Below are 15,800 nucleotides of genomic sequence, written 5' to 3' on the forward strand. Positions count from 1 at the left end.
CTGCGGCGCCCCGCGCCCCTCCCGGCGCGCGGCCCCGGAAACGCGCGGCCGCTCCGCGCAGCGCCGCCGTCGCCGCCCCGCGCAGCGCCGCCATCGCCGCCCCGGGGACCTCGGGCCGGGCTGCCCGCCGCGCTGCCTGCGCCGGCGACTACGAACCCGAGGTGGGTGCGCGCGGCCGGGCCCGGAGTCGGGCCGCCCGCGGGGTCCGCGCGGGGCTGGAGCCACGGATGCGGGGCGTCTAGGACCCCGGGGAAGGATCCTCCCGGGACGCGGGCTCCAAGTTGGGCGGGGGCTCCAACCTGAGCTGGGGGGCTCCAGCCTGGGGTGGGGCCTCTGACCTGAGCTGGGGCTTGGACCTGGGGTGGGGGCTCTGGACCTGGGGTGGGGGGTTCCGACCTGGATGGGGCTCTGACCTGGTTGGGGGGAATCTGACCTGGGGTGGGGGTCTTTGACCTGGGTAGGGGGGCTCTGGACCTGGATTGGGGCTGCAACTTGCAGTGAGGGTCTCAGGACCTGGGGTGGTCTCCAGAGGAAGGGGTGTTTAACCTGGGCTGGGGATTCCCAGACCTATGATGGGGAGGCTCCCAGAACTGGAGTGGGTCTCGGGACATGAGGTGGCTTCCCCAGACCTTAAGTGGGACAGGTGCCCCAGACCTGGGCTGGGAGCTTCTGACCTGGGTCGGGGCGTCGACCTGGGCTGGGGGCTCTGACCTGGGTAGGGCTCCAACCTGGATGGGGGCTCCGACCTGGGTGGGGACTCTGACCTGGGCTGGGGCCCTGTGACATGGTGGCAGCAGGGACACCAGGCTGGTGGAGGGAAGGGAGCCGTGCTGCAGGAGAAAGTCCCCTTGGGCACTGGGTGTGGAGGGGGGGCCACCACAGGGCTCTGGGACCCGGACTCCCAGGTTGGCGGTTTCTGGGAGAGTGCGAACCTGGGTCCAGGCTGCAGAGCAGGGTCTGAGCACCTCGGGTCCCCAGGGAGGGAGCACTCTGGGGCCCAGACGAGGGCTCAGCCGTGTCCCCGTCCCACTGGCAGGCCTGGGGCCTCCTGGGCCTTACGTTTTGTGAAACTGGCAGCCTTCCCAGGAAGAAGCCTGGGCCCCTCGGCCTGCTGCCACCTTTGAGGTTTGACCAGCAGCTTCCTTTAGGCTTGTCAGGTCAGATAGACATGGTGGACACAGGTGACAGCACTGTACCGGACTGGCTCAGGGGCCGCCGGGCCTTAGAAAGCGGAAATGCGGGTGGGGTGTCGGGGCCTGAGGGAGTCAGAGAGGAAGCACAGGTCCCTGGGACCCCCACCCAAGCTTGCCCGCTGGACCTGGCCTCCTGCCCTCCTGCAGAGCTGGGTGGTGGTGCTGGACGTGTCGCTTCTTCCGGAAGCTGTGAAGTTGTTGGGTGGACACCGTGGGGGGCTCGGGCATCGTAGAGAAGTGGCCTCGAGCCGTGACACACACTCAGCTCTTTGTTCCAGTCTTTACAAGAGGCCTCGTGGCTGGGTCTGGCAGGGACCAAGTCTCCTCAGTGGGTGATCGGAGGCCACAGTAACCCAGCGTTCTGAGTCCTGAGGGAGGTCAATTGAGAAGATTTTAGACGTCGAGTTCTCAGGTCACTAGATGGTGACGTGAGGCCGCGGTGGCCATCTGCTGGATTTCTCTGGTTGCCATGTGAATGAACGTCTGTGGAGACATCAGGGTTGCGTGGCAAGGCCACTTCCATCGGGAGCAGAGCTCGGGAGATGCGGGCGCCCTGCGGCTCGTGCCGTGGCCCACATCTGAAGTTCCCGCCACTGTGTCTCCCTTCAGCGTGCAGGGCTCTGTCAGACCGAGGAGGACATGGGCAGTGATAGGACTGAGTCCCAGGCCGGGAGGGAGGGAGGAAAATGAGGAAAACTGACGTTTGGAGCGTTATCCCGAATATTGAGTAAACCGGAAGGACTGAGGATCCGGCGATGACGAAAGGTGCAGGCGGGCTGTGCAGCCCGACACGCAGGTGGTGATAAAACTTCAAGGGCATCGACTGGGCAGGACTGGACTCTGACGACCCGCAAGGTGTATTGTTTTCTCCACTGAGACAGAATTTCTCTCTGTGGTCGCTTCCATTTTTGATCAGTGGTCAAGTGAAGAGTATTCATGTTTACAAAACAGTTCTGGTCCCATTCTGTTGTTGTCCAGTCACTAAGTCGTGCCTGACTCTCTGCGACCCTGTGGACTGCAGTGCGTGGGTCTCCCTGTCCATCACTGACACCTGGAGTTTGCTCAAACTCACGTCCATTGAGTCGGTGATGCCCTCCAACCATCTTGTCCTCTGTCACAACACAGGAGTTGCGACAACTTCTATTTGGGGCAAAATGAGGCCCACAGCCTGGGAGGCAGCATTTCAGGTCGCTCGGGAAGGCGCTCGAAAGAGGAAGGGGAGAGGCCAGTGTACGTGTGACTTTGACGAAGGGGAGTGCTTGCAGTCAAGCCTGCGGGAGGTTGCTGGTCACAAGGAGCAGCTGTTGCCAGGAAGGAATCCAGTGCTTTTCTAGATACGAGAAGGTGCAAGCACTGGGCTCATAAAATCAGCTCCTGAGAGTAACTGACTCTCTGAAGACCTGTCCTGCCGGTTTTCCCTGAGCACGGAGGGCCTCATTTCCCTGAACTCCTTCGGGGCGTGGGAGGTCAGCATCTGCAGGGGCACGTGACTTAACCCTTGTGGAAGGCAGAGGGCAAGTTTGTAATTGACAAGGATTTGTCTCCCTCTTTTTTTTACCTTTTATTTGTTGGCTGTGCTGGGTCTTCATTGTTGCGTGGGCTTCCTCTAGTTGCAGCGAGCGGGGGCTACTCTCGGGTCTGGTGCATGGGCCTCTTGTTGCAGAGTGCGGGCTCTAGGGCGCACGGGCTTGGTTGCTCTGCGAAACATGGGATCTTCCCGGGTCAGGGGTCACAGCCGTGTCTCCTGCGTTGGCAGGCAGATTCTCCACCCTTGAGCCACCAGGGGAGCCCTGTCTCCCTTTGTTATTTTGCTTGAGGACAAAAATGACTCTCCTCCCTCAACAAAAACGTATTCCACATTCTCTGCGTGCTTTTCGCGTTCGTTTTCCTGGCTCGGGGACAAAGTTGTTTTCCTTTGCTTGGACTAGTGGCAGTTTTATTCTCACGCGTTGATTGAAGTTTGTAACCGTTAGCAGCCTTTATTTTATAGAGAGAATGAGGAAGCAGACAACTGCAAATTATCCGTCCTATCCCAGTATTCTGTAGCAGATGAGCAACTTTTGTGAAGATAGGCTCGCATAATCCATAAGGTTGGAGGAGGAAATGGCAGCCCACTCCAGTGTTCTTGTCTGGAGAGTCCCATGGACAGAGGAGCCTGGCGGGCTACAGTCCACAGGGTCACACAGAGTTGGACACGACGGAGCGACCAACACTTTCACCTTCAAATGTCTTTAGCTTCTTTGTTATATAAACATCAGAAGCCAAAGTATAGAAACTTAAACTCATGCCTTCTTAATCATGAGTGTTTCAGCACTTTATCTTATATAGAAATTATACAGATATTCGGTGACAGGGAAATTTAAATGGAGGTTGTCTTGTTCAGGCTTCAGGAGTAGAGGAGCAGGCCTCTGACCGACCTCTGACCCCTCGACCACAAGCACATCAGTCCTACCGGCAAGTCAGGTGGCACTTAGATAAGAAAGGGACTGGGTCTTGGAATTTCTTAAGCCCCTGTGGACCCAGCCAGCCCCCTCAGGTCTAAGGAATCTTATGACTCACAAAGCGAGTCAAACAGCATTGTGAAACTTAAACCACAACTGCAATTTTTTTGTGCACAAACCGATGATGCTGTCGGTCTGCTGCCTGGGATTATGAGCGGGAGCCCCCAGAGCTGCAATTTGGAGTCTCGCTCGTGTGGTGGACGCACCGCCCAGGACCCTTCCCCTCTGGGACTCCAGACCGCGTGATGTGGGACTCGCCCACACTGTTAAGGGCTGGGTGTAGATGCCGGCTCAGTTTGGTGGTGTGTGCAGTATTACTTCTCTCTTACTTCTTTTCTCCTAATGAGTGTATTTGGGGATTTTTAAAAAATTGTCTTATTTATTTACTTTTGGCTGAGCTGGGTCTTGTTGCTGTGGCTTCTCCGGTGGCTGCTCTCTAGCTGGGGAGTGCGGGTTGCTCATTGCGGTGGTTCTCCTGTTGCAGGGTGTGTGCTCTAGGACACACGGGCTTCAGTAGCCGCACAGGCAGGGTCAGCTGCTCGGTGGCACGTAGAGTCTTCCCGCACGAGGGATTGACCCTGTGTCCCCTGCATTTGCAGGCGGATTCTTAACCACTGGGCCGTGAGGGAAGTCCCTAGATTTGAGATTAAGTTGGGTAATCTTCTGTTAAAAAGTGAAATTGTTTGTTTGTGTGTAACGAGTGCTTTCTCTTTTTGACGAATGCCTCAAACCTAAAATGAAAACTTTTGGCAGAACAACGGGATGTCTATTGTTTAACTTAACTTGGTAGAACTCTTAAGGTTTCAAGTTACCAAAAAGATTTTGGAAACTGTTTTCAGGCAGACTGAAACACAATCATTATGGAAAGAAAGTTTGTCTGAATAGTGACTGGAGGATTTCCTTGGTGGTTCAGTGCCTAAGACTGCGTTCCCAGTGCAGGGGGCCCGGGTGTGATCCCTGGTCGGGGAGCTGGATCCCCAACGCTGCAGCTAAGACCTGGTGCAGCCAAATGCATAAGTGAATATTAAAAAAGAGAGAATAGTGACTGGCTTTGATTAAAATCAAATTTATAATTTAAATGACTAATCGATAGTCAACCAAGGAGACTTAAGTGTGTTGCAATGTATGTAATGTTGACAACTCTAAAGATACACCTATTTTATGAGATGAACACTTACTAAGCTGGTTTTATTTAGCAAAGATTTACCCAAGTACACGAACGAGAAAAACAGTTGAGTTGGTGCTTCTATCTTTGGGAGTTTTAGGAAGGTTTACTTTACGTAAGTGCCTGTTCCTCTGGAAGCCAGTCAGGATAGAGTCCCTGGAAGGCACTGCAGAACTTGATCTGGTCATACCATCTGGAGGTGGGGAAGCAGCGTATGTATATAAAAAAACACAATCGTACATAAAAATTTATGCCTAGCTATGCATCAGTCATAAAGTTACATAAGACCCACTAGTATATGTAAGAGTTGGACCGTCTCTTTGCTCGTTTGGTATCTTAATCCAAATCGTGTTGTAGCAAGTGGGGCAGGTTGACACCAGTGTGCTGTGACGCCTGAAAGCCCCTCTGGACCCTGCTGTATCATCTCAGGGAGGCATAGACTAAATGCTTCAAATTCACTGTTCTTTTTCCTTTTCAGCATCAGCTGGTTGCTTCTGGGGGATCCCTGAGCCCCCGGAGAGGCGCCAGGGGGCACAAGATTTCAGGGACTGGGGGAATTGAGGGGCCGGGGAGGAGGGCGTGGTGGGCAGGCGGCCCAGGAGCCCCCGAGGACCACGTGCTCTTTTGCTGACCGGGAGGAAGTGGGCGGAGCCAGTTGGGCGGAGCCAGCCCCGCCCCAGCCTAGGAGCGGCAGAGCTGTGGTCCCTGTGGCCTGCGGTCCGGAGCCAGAATCACAGCGGACAGGAGACGAGGCCACAGCCCCCGGGCCTCTGTGTCCCACGCCGTGCCCCACGCCAGCCAAGAGCACAGGCCCCCGGCCCAGGCACATCCCTAGTTCGGGCAGCCGCTTGGTTCCCCCTTCGTGAGGACTCCCCCTCTTGCCCCCCACGGCCCCCCTTCCCTCGCACCGCGCTCTCAGGCCTGCCTTTCTCGGGGAGGCAGGGAGGCCTGTGTGACTCCTGGCGAGGACCCCCCCACCCCCACCCCAGACACTGCGCCCTAGCAGATTGTGCACCGTGGGACTGAAGAGCATATGGGCCATCTGCAGCCCCTGCCTGGGCTTAAGGGGGCCGGGGACCTGGCCGGCATCTCCATCAGCTCCTTGGGGGGTTATCAGGAGGAGGGTAGGTGGCGATCCCAGGTGATGGAGGGTCTGCAAGGAGACCACTTAAGAACGGGCTTATAATAAGGAAGCTTTGGGGGTGGGCTGTTGTTGCTGTTGTGAGAGAGCCGCCCCCCCAGGTTTGTGCTCCATCTCTAGGGCTTGGGGAACACACACGGGGCCTGGGGAGGAGGCCCGGGACCGATGGCCTTCCCCTCCTCCCAGAGGGGGTGAGTGTGCGCCTCCTGGTGAGGTGGGGCAGGCCCCCAGGTGCCCAGGCTCGGGGGGCAGGCGCCGGCCCAGCAGGCATGCAGACTGGGAGCTGGGCTGGTTTTTCTGGATCCTGCTTCCCAGTGGAGTTGCCGTGTTCCTTTTTCTTGTGGGAACAGAGAGGACCAGAAACAGGGTTGCTTGTTTTCTTGGTTTTCCACCATTTTTGATGAAGTGAAACATGCATGAGTTGAAATTTACCACTCTAAGCACGTGCACGTGTACAGTTGGGTGGCATCGAGCGTCCACGTGGCTGTGTAGCCGTTGCCACAGTCTTCAGAACTCCCACGCCGCCCCAGGCAGAAGCTCTGCCCCTTTCAGCAGTGACTCCCCGCGGCCCCCAGCCCCTGGCAGCCTCTGTTCTCCATCCTGTGTGAAACTGCCCCTCGTGCGCGTTTCATCCGGGTGTGATCATTCAGAATTGATCCTCACGTGTCCGGCTCATCCCACTAAGCGTGACGTCCCCCCGGTCCCTCTGTGAAGTTGCAGGTGTCCGCACGTCCCTCCCAGTGGGACGGGGTCAGGGCTGCAGTCACCTTAGTCATCCCTTAGTGTGACTAAGGGATACCCCAGTGTGCGGAGAGACCACGCCTCCTCTGTCCACGGTCCGTGTCCTCTGGCGGCCGCTGCCCGTCACACTGTCCTGAACGTGGGTGGACAAATACCGGTTCAAGCCGCTGCTCTCGGGCGTCTTGTGTCCACTCCCAGAGGTGGGGTTGCTGGGTCATACGGTCACTCTGTTTACCTTTCTGAGGAACCGCCAGCTGTTTTCCACAGCAGCTGCTCCGTCTTGGGTTCCCACCAGCCGTGCTTGAGTTTCGGATTTCTCCGTGGCCCTGCCAGCACGGGGCGGGTCATCCCAGCGGGTATGAAGTGGTGCCTTGCGGCTTTGATCAGACGTCCAAGTGATGAGCTTCCTGGTCGCTGGTGTGTCTTCTTTGGGGAAATGTCTGTTTGTGTTCTGTCTCGTTTCTAACTGGGTCCTTTCTGAGTTGTAGGAATTCTTATGTATACTTAGGATTTTAAACCCTCATCAGATGGTGGTTTGCAGATATTTTCCCCACCCCCTGGGCTGTCCTTTGCTCTCTTGATGGTGCCCTTCGATGCACAGAGCTTTCGTTTTGGTGAAATTCTATTTTTCTTTTGCTGCCTGTGCTTTCGGTGTCGTATCTAAGAATCCATAGCCAAATCCAAAGTCATGAAGAGTTACTCCTATGTTTTCTTCTATGAGTTTTATGGTTTTATTTCTTAAAATTAGGTTCTGGACGCGAGTGGAACACACGGAACAGGGGGATACGTGTGGGATGCGCAGAGCAGGGGGTCTGAGGGTGCCGCTCGGCCTCCAGCCCTCACCTCTGGCCAGTGGCTCCCTTATCCTCCTCTCAGGGCAGCAGGGCCCTTCACCCTCCCGGGGCCCGGAGCCATGCAGGGTGGCGGGAACCTCAGGCCACCGCTGGGGGAACTGAGCGACCTCACTGTGGCCCTTCCAAAGGGCAGAGCTGTGGGCGCTCCAGTATTGGGACCCCCAGCACAAGGGGCCCCCTGGGTTGTCTCCCCGAGGAGGGGTCTGCCTGGCCCTGACCTGGAGGGCTTCCTCCCAGCACGTCTGCCTGGTTCCGTCAGTGGCTCTGTTCTTGGTCCTCGGCACCGTGTGAAGCTCCTAGCAGACCTGGGCTGTCAGGTGGCTGAGTCCTCGCCTGATTTTTATACAGTTCAGGCATTGTGGGAATTACGTTATCCTTCACAACTCCAGGTCCAGCAAGGACTTTGGTATTTAAATGGAATATTACTTTTTATTTTTTTATATTTATGTGTAACATTGATTAGTTTTTTTCATCAACCCAGAGAATCCATCAAAGTGGCCCAGCCTCTCTCCACTGCTGCTGAACACAGTCGTGATAAAGTCACACAGGTGTGTGGTTGAGGATCCTAAGCTGGCAGGACGGAGCCCAGTGGGCAGTGCTGGCCACCTCATGCCACGCGCCCCCATTATATTCTGTCACCTGTCCAGGACGTGCAGTCAGCCCCACTCCACCGCACCCCCAGAGTCCCCCCACCTGCCTTCTGCCCCGTGGGGCACCTGCTGGCTTGGCCTGCAGGCAGTGCCACAGGGACCAGGGAGACCGTCCGTGGTGTCCAGGGCTGGGGGGACATTCCAGGCGATGTCTTGCTGCCTGTCTGCTCTCCCCCGAGGGCAGGGCCGGCCTGCGGCAGGCCCCCATGCCAGGACTCCGGTCCCTCAGGCTGTGGTTCCTGATTAACTGTCTACAAGCAGGAGAACTCCACACAAGCTCTGTCTGCTTTGCAGCAGAGCTCGGAGGAGGGGCATGGGCCGTGGCCATCAGGGAGGTGGGTCAGGTGGGGCCCTGACCTGCTGACCACGTGCTGGCTGTGCCTGGTGTAAACAGGCCATGCATGCAAGACCACCGGGAAGTCTGGGTGTGCACGCTCCCCTGTTCCTCCCTGCTCTGCCTGCCGAGACCCTCATTGTGGCCCAGGCCGCTGGAGCCCTGAGCTGTCCAGGGAGGGGCGGTCACCTCTCCAAGACCCTCAGGCTGCCTGCTCTCCAACGTGCCTTTCCCAACAGGTGCTTCTGGAGGAGCCGGTCCTGTGCGGCCCCTCCCTGTGCGTGACCCACGAGTGACCACAGCCCTGCTGGAAGCTTCCCACACTTTCCCACTTTAGGGCCTCTGCCCTGTGCCGGCTCAGCCTGGCTGTGTCTCAGGGGCCCCGGGCCCCTCCTCTGACTGGGGACCCCTGCTACCCGCCCAAAGGGTCGCCTGCCAGGGGGAGGGCCGGTCTCCTGCTCATTGTGGTGCAGGTGGGCGGCAGGGTAAGCGTCCTCGCGGGACAGGCTGCCCCTGTGTGGAACAGCCGGCTTGGGGCTGCCTGTGTCCGTCCGCGGAAGCTCACGGGCCACACGAGCTCCCGGGCTGTCCCCAGTGTGTGCCCCAGGGGGCTCTGACTGCGGTTGGCCGTCCCTGTGGGGAGTGTCCAGCCTCGGGCCAGCCGTGCCCCAGGCTGCCAGAGACCCCGGTCTCTCCACCCAGGGCGGAGTCCCTGGGGATGTGGTTTGCAGGTGGGCGGGGCCCCGGTCGTCTCACCTGGGTCTAGCCACCGGGCACGGGGCTGGCCTCTCGAACCTCCTGGGTGGGTCAGCCAGGCGGGAAGGTTACTAACACCGTGGTGACCACGTGGTCCCACGCGTCTTGCGGGCGGCGGGGCCTAGCAGAGCCCAGAAGCCCCGCCCCGCCCCTCGCCCCAGTGCAGGTGCTGGTGGCCCCGCCCTGAAGCCCCCCCCCTCGCCCCGCAGATGCTGGAGGCCCCGCCCTGAAGCCCCCCCCCCCTTGCCCCGCAGATGCTGGAGGCCCCGCCCCTGCTGCTGGTCGCTGGTGGCGTAGGCCTGGCCCTGCTCGCGCTGCGGTGGCTGGCCACAACGGACCTGCAGTTCTTCGGCCGGGCCTTTATCGGCTGGAACGAGTTCATCATGAAGCCCATCCGCAACCTCCTCATGGGCAGCAGCAAGGAGCAGCGCATCCTGCAGCACGTGCTGCAGCACGCGGTGGCCGGGGACCCGCAGAGCGTGGTGGCCGCCATCGACAGCTACAGCTTGGAGAAGGAGTGGGCCATGCACGTGGGCGAGAAGAAAGGTGGGTGGTGGGGAGGCTCGGGCGCGGGTCCCGCGGGAGGACTGCTGTAGGGGAAGCCCCGCCCCCCACTCCCGGAGGTGCTGTCAGGGAGCCTCGGCCAGTGCTGGAGGGGACGGGGAACAGCAGAGTCATTGTATGGTTTTTTCGCTGGCAGCCGCCAGGCAGAGCCAGGTGCCCTCCGGGGCGGGCCGTGGGTCCCTGGGTGTCCCGGCTGGCCCCAGGGTGCATGGAGACCCTTGGACTGCGTCCTGCGGGGCGCCTGGCCTCGCCCCGCCCCCGAGGCCGCTTCCCGCCCTTTGGACTCCAGCCGGTATACGTGGCACCCCCGGAGTCAGGGCAGCGGACATGAACCCTGGGGACAGACGTCAGGGTTCCAGCAGCCTTGAACCTTCCGACTGTGTCCAGCTCAAGGGAGCGGGGCAGGTTCTCGGTGCAGCCCGTGGCCAGAGTGGGGTGGGGCTTCCACGGAGTACCGCTCTGGGCGGGGCCAGGCTGGGGGCAGCCGGGAATGCTGGGAGGGGAGGACAAGCCCAAGCCAAAACACAGAGGCCTGGGGGCGGGAGCTCGGGCTGAGCGTGGTGGGGCCTGCGGCTGGCCTGGCCGGAGGGCGCAGCGCGGGGAGGGGTGGGGGAGTGGCAGGTGGGAAGCTCCCTGCTCACCTGATCACCCCCGGCGCCCCCCCCCCACCTCCGCAGGCCAGATCGTGGACAGGGTGCTGAGGGAACAGCAGCCGTCCGTACTGCTGGAGCTGGGCGCCTACTGCGGCTACTCGGCAGTGCGAATGGCCCGCCTGCTGCTGCCCGGCGCCCGGCTGCTCACCATCGAGTTCAATCCCGACTATGCCGCCATCACCCAGCGGATGGTGGAGTTTGCAGGCCTGCAGGACAAGGTGCGGCGCTGTCCCTGAGGTGGTGGACGGATGTGGGCACAGGCTCCGAGGGCCAGGAGGGCTGGGGTCATACCCCAGCGGCTCCAAGCCATGCTTACTCACCTGGCTGGCAGCCCCGTCTGCAGGGCGGGAGACTTCCAGAGGTGGGGCAGAGTGGGACCTGTCTCCCGGGACCCCCAGGCTCACTGGGTGGGGGTCTGCTGCTCCAGGTCACCGTTGTTCTTGGAGCATCCCAGGACATCATCCCCCAGCTGAAGAAGAAATACGATGTGGACACCCTGGACATGGTCTTTCTCGACCACTGGAAGGACCGCTACCTGCCGGACATGCTTCTCCTGGAGGTGAGCCCTGTGTCTGTGGCCAGGTCGGGCCCTGCAGAGGTTGGCTGGGGAGCTATGGGCTGGCCTGTGTGCATTCGGGACACAGAGGGGCGTGGGGGCCTGGGCCGGGGCGCGTGGGCCTCGGGGAGCATACGTGGACGGCCTGCATCCGTAGAAAGCAGCAGATACTGCCCTTGGAAGCGAACGTGTTAGTTCTGTTGCGTCCTACTGTTTGTGACCCACATACGGACTGTCCTCGCCAGGCTCCTCTGTCCATGGGATTCTCCAGGGGGATCTTCCTGACCTAGGGATTGAACCCAGGTTTCCTGAACTGTGGCCAGATTCTTTACCATCTGAGCCACCAGGGAAGCCCTGCTGCCCTTGGCAACTAGGAACCTAACAGCTTTCTCAGAACCACTTGTTCACGGCTGGTCATCTCAAGAGAAGGGAAGGCGTGTTCTGCAGTTGGCTCTGCCTTGGCCTGGCCACGCCGCCTTGGTTGGGCGAGGGGCTGGAAGGGCAGGTGGCCTTCGTCCCCATCGCTCAGGCCTCTCCACGGGCTTCTTGGTGTCCTTACAGCAGGGCGGCCAGAGACGAAGGATGGTGAGGCCTGGCACCCTCGTGACCTGAAGCCGCACCCAGGGCGGAAGGAGGGGCTTCGGGAACAGGGGACCCCACTCTGGTCCTCTGAGTGCTGGCACACGGCTCTGGTCAGACACTCCAGGGCTCCGTCCCCGGGCAGGCGGCCGGCCTTTGCATTGCCTCCTCCGAGGTTAACCCATGGGTTCAGTGCCCCACATGTTGAGCCCCAGCTCACCTTGAGTGTTTGCTCCTGGGGTTGGGCAGGCCGGGCTGCTGCTCCCAGTGGCCCTTCCTCATCTGTATCACGGGGAAGTTCCTTTTTTAGGAGAAACACTCCATGATTCAGAGGCCCACTTTTTTCAGATTCTGGCTCATGGGTTGTTATCCCAACCTCACTGACCTCACAGCTGTGTTTTCCACTCCGGCCTCAGGGCCCAGGCATGGAAGGGAGGCAGCCGCTACCAGGATGATTTGAGGGCTGCACCCACTCCAGTGGCCCCCGTGTTCCTAAGTCACCAGGGGATCCCCGTCCATCTCTGTGGTCTCACTAGCAACTTAAGACACGCCTGGGGCCTCCTGCTTGACTTGGCTTTCCTTTTGGGGGATTTTTTTTTTTTTTGCCACTTTAATGATCATTAGAGAAAGCTGTGATCTTCTAGCGCAGCAGCTGGGCTGTCCCTTCACCTCTTTCCCAGGGAAACATTTCCTTTCGGTTTTTGATGTAACCTAAGCAGGGCTTCCCTGGTGGCTCAGATGGTAAAGAATCTGCCTGCAATGTGGGAGACCTGGATTCCATCCCTGGGTTGGGAAGTTGCCGTGGAGGAGGGCATGGCAACCCATTCCCGTTTCTTGCCTGGAGAATCCCATGGACAGAGGAGCCCGGTGGGCTACAGTCCATGGGGTCGCAGAGAGTCAGACACAACTGAGCAAGTTTCACACACACCGAGCAGCTCCTCCTCTGGCTTAGAGAGACTGGGGGTGAGGTTGGCGGGGCATGGAAGTGCAGCTGCCCCTCCCTCTGTAGAGCCAGGCCTGACATGCTGGCCGACTGCCCAGGCGCTGGTGGAGACTGGGGTGCCTCAGGGTGGACCTGAGGGGCAGGCTTGTGGGTGTGGAGGTCTGCCTCCCCACCCTGCAGGGTCTCCCTGGTCGGGCTCTACTGAACCTCCAGTGACCAATGCCAGCGGCCCCCGCATGGGTCATCAGGCATCTCGGTGACCTGGAGGAGGCCGTGTTCCTGGCACCCACGGCCCTTGGTCACCCACTGGCCGCAGTATGGTCCCCGCCATCTGCACTCTCACGCCCCCCAGCATGCAGTGAGCCCCTCCTGTGCGCCATGTGCAGTACTAGGGCCTGAGGGCCCCCCCTGCCTGCTCAGCCCTTCCTCGAAGTGGCCACTGCCTGGAGGGGCTGGGGTGGGGCCGCCCCCAACCCCACCCCCCACCCCCCCACCCCCACCCCCTCCGGCCAGGCTGCCCTCATGCCCTCCAGCCCTGCATCTGTCCCCACAGGAGTGCGGCCTGCTGCGGGAGGGGACAGTGTTGCTGGCTGACAACGTCATCTACCCTGGGGCGCCCGACTTTCTGGAGTACGTGCGCGGGAACAGCCGCTTCGAATGTTCGCACTTCAGCTCGTACCTGGAGTACTCCAAGGTGGTGGACGGCTTGGAGAAGGTCGTCTACAAGGGCCTGAGCGGCCCTGCTCGGCCCTGAGCCCCACTCGGGGTGCCCCGCCACGCCTGGCGCTGAAGGGTGAGGCGGCCCCAGCCCTGGGCGCATGCGTCCCTGGCGCCGGTCATTCCTCAGGGCAGCAGCCCCGCGGCCGCCCCTTCTCAGCTCCAGGCTGTCAGGCTGGCCTGCCCCGAGCACGACCAGCTCCCCTTCCAGAATCGTGGCAGTCCATCTAGAAGGAAGGTGCCTGCCTGCGAAGACCAGCTAGGCAAGCCGTGGCCGTGAGTGCCGTGTGCACGCGTGCACACACACGCGCGCGCGCACAGTGTCACACACAGCCACACACACACGTGCAGTGTCACACACATCCACACTCACACATGTGCACAGTGTCACACAGTCACACACACCCGTGCAGTGTCACAGCCTCACACATGTGCAGTGTCACACAGTCACAAACACACGTGCAGTGTCACACACAGCCTCACACACACACGTGCAGTGTCACAGCCTCACACACACACGTGCAGTGTCACACACACGTGAAGTGTCCCACAGTCACACACGTGCAGTGTCACACAGGATGACAGTGTCACAGTTTCATAGTGTAACAGTCACACAGCCACTTACATAGTATCTCACTTTCACAGTCACAGTCTCACACACTCACACACCTCTCCTCCTCCCCTCTCTCCCTCTCCCCCTCCCCCCCTCCAATCAGCAGGTCGGGCAGGCCGCACCCCTCGCAGCCTGCACCTGCGCTCTGCCGTCACCAGGTGGCAGCAGTGCCTCGGTGATCACCCCCTACCCCCCCTGCCCCCAAAACATACCCTCCCGACTCCTTTCGCCTCCTTTTAAGAATGAAATGCAACTTTTCTACTCAGCCGCTACCAATCTCACAGACGAACACCCTGTTTAGAAGACACTGAGGTAGAAATTAAGGACCTGATTCTTTAGGTGAGAGACGACCCGAGTGCTGCTCTGTCTCCCCCCAACACCCCAGCTTCGCACCAGGCACCCGCCGCTCCCCTCGGCCGCTGCAGACTGGCCGCCCCGCTCAGCCCCACGGGGATGTCTGCGGGCTGGGCTGAGCCCCACTGAGAACCTGGGCAGCCCGCAGGCCACTAAGCAAGCAGTGCTGGGCCAGGTGTGGAATGCCGAGTGCTGGCCTCGGGCCTGGTGTGGCTCTGGGTGCACCGTGTCCCCATCCCGCTCAGCCTGGTCTGGGACAAGATGGCACAGTTGGAGCAGCTGCATTGCTTCTGTGGCGGCCTGGCTGCCTGTAATGACGTGACTGGCCGGTGCCCACTCACATCCACAGGCACCCCTGGCCCCAACGCTGGCCTTCCAGCCACAAGGCCCTCAAGCGGCCGGCTGGACCGTCAGCCGCCTCGGAGGGTCTTCTGGGTCCCTCACCTCGAGATCACCCCTTCTGGCCAAGCCCACCTGTGCCCAAGACCAGCCACAGACCTCGGGGCCCCGCTAACCACCCAGGATCGAGCCTATGCCTCTGTGCGTAGAGAGGGGCCGTGTGGGGGGCACATCCCGGGGGCCTAGATGCAGCGGACCCCACGGGGCCACCCTGGCCCACCCAGCAGACGACAGGGGAGTGGCTTGTGGAGACAGACACGGGAAGTTCCTTTGTTGCTTGTTATAATTTTTAATTTTTCTTACAAAAATTTAGATGTCTACCAACAGTCTTAGTTTGGTTTTGTTATTGATGTTTTATCAGTGTCTCTCTGGTTTCTAAGCCGCAAACAGCAGGCACTCAACAGCGGTCCCCCCACTGCTGCCAAAGGCCAGTCCCAGAGGTGCCACTCGAGGGCCACAGTGCCCAGGGAGGGGCTCCCGGCGCGGCGGGCAGTGGGCAGGGCACGCACAGCTAGCCCCCGCTCTCTGCCTTCAGGGTCTCTGCGGGGGCTGTCCCCCAGCGCCGCCCCTGCTCAGGGCCCAAGGAAGCCCCTGCAGCCTCTGGGCCAGACTCCCTGCCCTTGAGCCCCCTCCTCACCCGTCCGCACTCCGCGGGGTCCCCGCTGGCCCCAGAGCAACGCCGGGCACCCTGGCCTGGGTTTCCCAGGCGCACGCTGCACACAGCACCATGTCAGGACGCTAACTCGCCCGGGAGTTAGGAGTGGGGAGCCAGGGCTGGAGGGGGAGGCGCCGCCCAGCCCGCCGCCAGAGGGCTCCCAGCTCCGCAGCGGGTTCTGCACGGGCGTCCAGGCGCCCCTTCCCGCGGTGTCTTCAGGGGTCAGACCCTAAGAGCAAACGGCCAGGCCCAGGCCCTGCGGGCGGAAAAGGGAAGCCTGAGCAGGCCTGCTGACGGCCGCTGAGGGAAGGTGGGTCTCGGGGGGCCCTGTGCTGGGGCGTTGGGAGGTGTGGAGGGTCAGCCCCCATCTCACCCTGTGACCTCCAGGCTCCGATGGCCCAGGGTCCCTCCCGCCCCGCCCCCGACCTGGGC

General features: G+C 60.6%; 3 protein-coding genes across 15 annotated transcripts in view; 1 reads left to right on the forward strand and 2 right to left on the reverse strand.

Moving 5' to 3' along the window:
* TXNRD2 (thioredoxin reductase 2) overlaps positions 1-143 on the reverse strand; it is a 28,160-nt gene extending 28,017 nt beyond the window's left edge. Inside the window, exon 1 of the mRNA XM_070770076.1 lies at positions 1-143. Coding sequence (XP_070626177.1) covers positions 1-94 — 94 coding nt within the window. The 5' untranslated portion in view covers positions 95-143.
* On the forward strand, positions 42-15,039 carry COMT (catechol-O-methyltransferase). 2 transcript variants are annotated; one of them, XM_070770079.1, is made up of 6 exons: positions 99-161; positions 8,077-8,143; positions 9,590-9,881; positions 10,577-10,770; positions 10,980-11,111; positions 13,184-15,039. In XM_070770079.1, exons 3-6 carry the CDS (start codon positions 9,590-9,592, stop codon positions 13,382-13,384), a joined length of 819 nt encoding a protein of 272 aa, XP_070626180.1. In that variant the 5' UTR covers positions 99-161; positions 8,077-8,143; the 3' UTR covers positions 13,385-15,039. The 2 variants fall into 2 exon arrangements, with proteins under 2 accessions (XP_070626179.1, XP_070626180.1); XM_070770078.1 differs by lacking the exon at positions 8,077-8,143 and having other exon boundaries at positions 42-161.
* The window catches only part of ARVCF (ARVCF delta catenin family member), a 30,609-nt gene continuing 29,787 nt past the window's right edge, over positions 14,979-15,800 (reverse strand). For all 12 annotated transcript variants that reach the window (XM_070770068.1, XM_070770072.1, XM_070770069.1 and 9 more), the window contains one exon: positions 14,979-15,624. Coding sequence is in view for 3 of the 12 variants with exons in the window: in XM_070770072.1 (XP_070626173.1) it covers positions 15,598-15,624 (27 nt within the window). In the remaining 9 variants the exon portion in view is untranslated. The remainder of the gene's footprint in view (positions 15,625-15,800) is intronic.

This window comes from Bos indicus, chromosome 17, assembly GCF_029378745.1.
Source record: "Bos indicus isolate NIAB-ARS_2022 breed Sahiwal x Tharparkar chromosome 17, NIAB-ARS_B.indTharparkar_mat_pri_1.0, whole genome shotgun sequence".
Lineage (NCBI taxonomy): Eukaryota > Metazoa > Chordata > Mammalia > Artiodactyla > Bovidae > Bos > Bos indicus.

Excerpts from the sequence above, each read along its gene's own strand:
- COMT (XM_070770078.1), top strand. The coding sequence starts at position 9,590 with ATGCTGGAGGCCCCGCCCCTGCTGCTGGTCGCTGGTGGCGTAGGCCTG. Across the intron at positions 9,882-10,576 it reads GCACGTGGGCGAGAAGAAAG|GCCAGATCGTGGACAGGGTG; the intron begins GTGGGTGGTGGG and ends CCACCTCCGCAG. Across the intron at positions 10,771-10,979 it reads TTGCAGGCCTGCAGGACAAG|GTCACCGTTGTTCTTGGAGC; the intron begins GTGCGGCGCTGT and ends CTGCTGCTCCAG.